The sequence below is a fragment of the Clarias gariepinus genome, chromosome 12 (assembly GCF_024256425.1).
Source record: "Clarias gariepinus isolate MV-2021 ecotype Netherlands chromosome 12, CGAR_prim_01v2, whole genome shotgun sequence".
Taxonomy (NCBI): domain Eukaryota; kingdom Metazoa; phylum Chordata; class Actinopteri; order Siluriformes; family Clariidae; genus Clarias; species Clarias gariepinus.
Genome location: NC_071111.1, coordinates 25,578,191 through 25,581,630, shown reverse-complemented (window position 1 = coordinate 25,581,630; position 3,440 = coordinate 25,578,191). Strand labels below are relative to the sequence as shown.

At 39.4% G+C, this 3,440-nt stretch overlaps 1 protein-coding gene across 1 annotated transcript; it reads left to right on the top strand.

Moving 5' to 3' along the window:
* Nucleotides 1–608: 608 nt before the first annotated feature.
* On the top strand, nt 609–2,330 carry LOC128534118 (NLR family CARD domain-containing protein 3-like). Its single transcript, XM_053508419.1, has one exon. It carries the CDS (start codon nt 609–611, stop codon nt 2,328–2,330), a length of 1,722 nt encoding a protein of 573 aa, XP_053364394.1.
* Nucleotides 2,331–3,440: the final 1,110 nt, after the last annotated feature.

The window sequence follows — 3,440 nt, the reverse complement described above, 5'->3', positions numbered from 1 at the left end:
AATTATCTGTCCATATAGCAAGAAAGAATTAACCTCATAAATGAGTCTCAGCTGAACTTTGCAATGTATTTTTGCACGGAAAGAGGGTTGTGGAATTTAGTTTACTTACACTAAACTCACTATATGGTTGACAATCATCCTGGGCAGTGTGCAGAGCAGGAAAATTTATAAAGACTTATTGTAATGTACTTATATGCACCTCAATTCTTTATTAATTTTGACTTGAAAACTAGCAAACTATGCCTTCAAGACTAATGGTTAAACTATAGTGGAAATGTTCAACTACAATGTTTGTTCACAGTGATCTACAGAAGGCAGGAGACAGAACAGCAAAGGGTAGCATCACAGATACAGGGTAAGAACAAATCCAACAACGTGACTGTGACACTGACACACTGCTGTTATTAAGTACAGAGTGATAAGATTATAGAAAACATACAATAGAATAAAACAAACACATAGTAGGAACATTATTAAGAATATCAGTGATAACTGGTCGGAAAAAAAAATCATAAAGATTAATTATTGGACCCCATGTCTCATTTTATAGGCATGACCCAGAATCTGCTGCTGTAAATGAATTTCAGAAAAAGTTCAAATTAAATCTGATGAAGAAGTTTCAGTTCTTGAATGGAGTGATAATAAACCTGGGAACCCAAACACTCCTGAATGAGATCTACACAGAGCTCTACATCACAGAAGGAGACAGTGGAAACATCGTTAATGAACATGAGGTGAGACAAATCGAAGCAGCGTCCAGGAGAATAACAACAGAGGAAACATCAATCAAATGCAATGACATCTTTAAGCCCTTATCTGAACAAGACGAACCCATCAGATCTGTGCTGACAAAGGGAGTCGCTGGCATCGGAAAAACTGTCTCTGTGCATAAGTTCATTGTGGACTGGGCTGAAGGGAAAGCAAATCAGGACGTCCACCTCATATTTCCACTTCCTTTCAGAGAGCTGAATTTGATGAAGAACCAGAAACTCAGTCTGATGGAGCTTCTTTGTTTCTTTTTTAAAGAAACAAAAGAAACTGAAATGTTCAGTTTGGAAAAAGTTCTGTTTATTTTTGATGAATTGGACGAGTGTCGTTTTCCTCTAGATTTCCAGAACACAGTAAAAGTGTGTGATGTAACTGAATCTGCATCAGTGCCTGTGCTGCTGATAAACCTGATCAAAGGGAATCTGTTTCCCTCTGCTCTAATCTGGATCACCTCCCGACCTGCAGCAGCTGATCAAATCCCCTCTGAGTGTGTCCATCGAGTCACAGAGGTACGAGGGTTCAATGACCCACAGAAGGAGGAGTACTTCAGGAAGAGGATCAGTGATCAGAGCCTGGCCAATAACATCATCACACACCTGAAGTCATTAAGAAGCCTCTACATCATGTGTCACATCCCAGTCTTCTGCTGGATTTCAGCCGCTGTTCTAGAGAGAATTTTGGGTGAAGCAGAGAGCGGAGAGATCCCCAAGACTCTGACTCAAATGTACACACACTTCCTCATAATTCAGATAAACATCATAAGAGAAAAGTACTCAAAGAAGCAGAAGAGTAATAAGAAAATGCTTCTTAAACTGGGACAACTGGCTTTTGAGCAGCTGGAGAAAGGGAACCTGATCTTCTATGAGGAAGACCTGAGAGAGTGTGGCATTGATGTGAGAGAAGCAGCAGTGTACTCAGGTGTGTGTACGCAGATCTTCAGAGAGGAGTTTGGGCTTCACCAGAGTAAAGTGTACTGCTTCATTCATCTGAGCATTCACGAACACCTCGCAGCTCTGTATGTGCACCTGATGTTCAGGATGAAGAAGAGAAATGTTCTTAAAAAGAGTGAAGATTTAAAATTACAAATTACAGTTTTAGATTTCCACAAGTGTGCTGTAGATGAAGCTTTAAAAAGTCAGACTGGACATCTGGATCTTTTCCTTCGCTTTCTTCTGGGTCTCTCACTAAAGTCCAATCAGAAACTCTTAAAGGTCTTAGTAAGACAGACAAGAAGTAGCTCCCAGAGCACAGGAGAAACAATCCAGTACATTAAGAGGAGGATCAGTGAAGAGCGTTCTACAGAGAAATCCATTAATCTGTTCCACTGTCTGAATGAACTGGGTGATAATTCTCTAGTGGAGGAAATCCAACACTATCTAAAATCTGGAAAACAAAGTGAACTCTCTTCATCACAGTTGTCTGCTCTGGTGTTTGTGTTACTGACATCAGCACAGGAGCTGGAGGAATTTGACCTGAATAAATATTTCAGTCCAGATCAGATAACAGATGATGTTCTTCTGAAGCTTATGCCTGTGATTGCAGCCTCCAGAAAAGCAATGTAAGTAAAGCTGAATATAACTGTTCTACTGTTACAGTGTTAGAAATAACTGAAAAGTTTATGTTGAATATTTGGTGCTGTCGTGGAAATTAATTGAAGACTCAGGCTTTGGTTTTCAGAAGATAACGACCTTTATTTATCATGCAACAACGGCCGGGGGAGACTGCAGTGTCACACTGAACTCTGAACGCTTTTCGTTTAAATACACTCTGATACAATGGAGTATTCAGTATACAGTGATGTTCCACAACAGCTGGGTTTCTTTAAATTCCCCCGTTCTATGTATACCTCACCTTCCTGGGCAAGCACATTCCAGGAGGCCTTATATGGTTAGCTTTTGCACGTACGATTCCCCATCCTATGTATAGCTTGGATTCCTAGGCAAGCACTTCTCAAATTGACTACAGAAAATGACTATTATGTTCCAATGGGTACCTAAAAGTAAGTAAAATCACATAAAACCAAATAGAAATTACTACCAAAAATTCCCTATTTGGGACTTACAAGTCCCACATTAATTGGTCAATCTAGAGTGCAAATCCATGTGTTAGTCATCCTTACACTAATCTGGTGATTAAATCAAATCACTGTATTTTATCAATAACCAACCTATGTATTCGCACTTTAGGGGAGTATCAGCCAAACATCTCTTTCCCTTTCCTTACAGTGACTTTCTAGGATTACACTAGTTGGACAACGTTTACAATCTAAATTGAAACATGTATAAATAATATATATATATATAATAAAAAATATGAAATCCACAGTACAATTTAAAAAGTTGATAGGAATTTACCCGCCTTGTTGTAATATACGAATCTTCAACCCAGATGCTTTGCACATCGTAGAGAGTCAGTTGGAGCCCACAAGAGAGGTTACTAGCACTTCATTATGGGCTCGTGTCTTCCATCCTTTGCCATGGAGGATACGCATCAACATATGACTCAGTAAAGGCTTAGATTAAAGTTACACATGGGTGAGGTAAGGATATTCACATTTACATTTAGGCATTTGGCTGACGCTCTTATCCAGAGCGACTTACATTTTTATCTCATTACACATCTGAGCAGTTGAGGGTTAAGGGCCTTGCTCAAGGGCCCAACAGTGGCAACTT

Excerpts from the sequence above, each read along its gene's own strand:
- LOC128534118 (XM_053508419.1), top strand. The coding sequence starts at position 609 with ATGAAGAAGTTTCAGTTCTTGAATGGAGTGATAATAAACCTGGGAACC.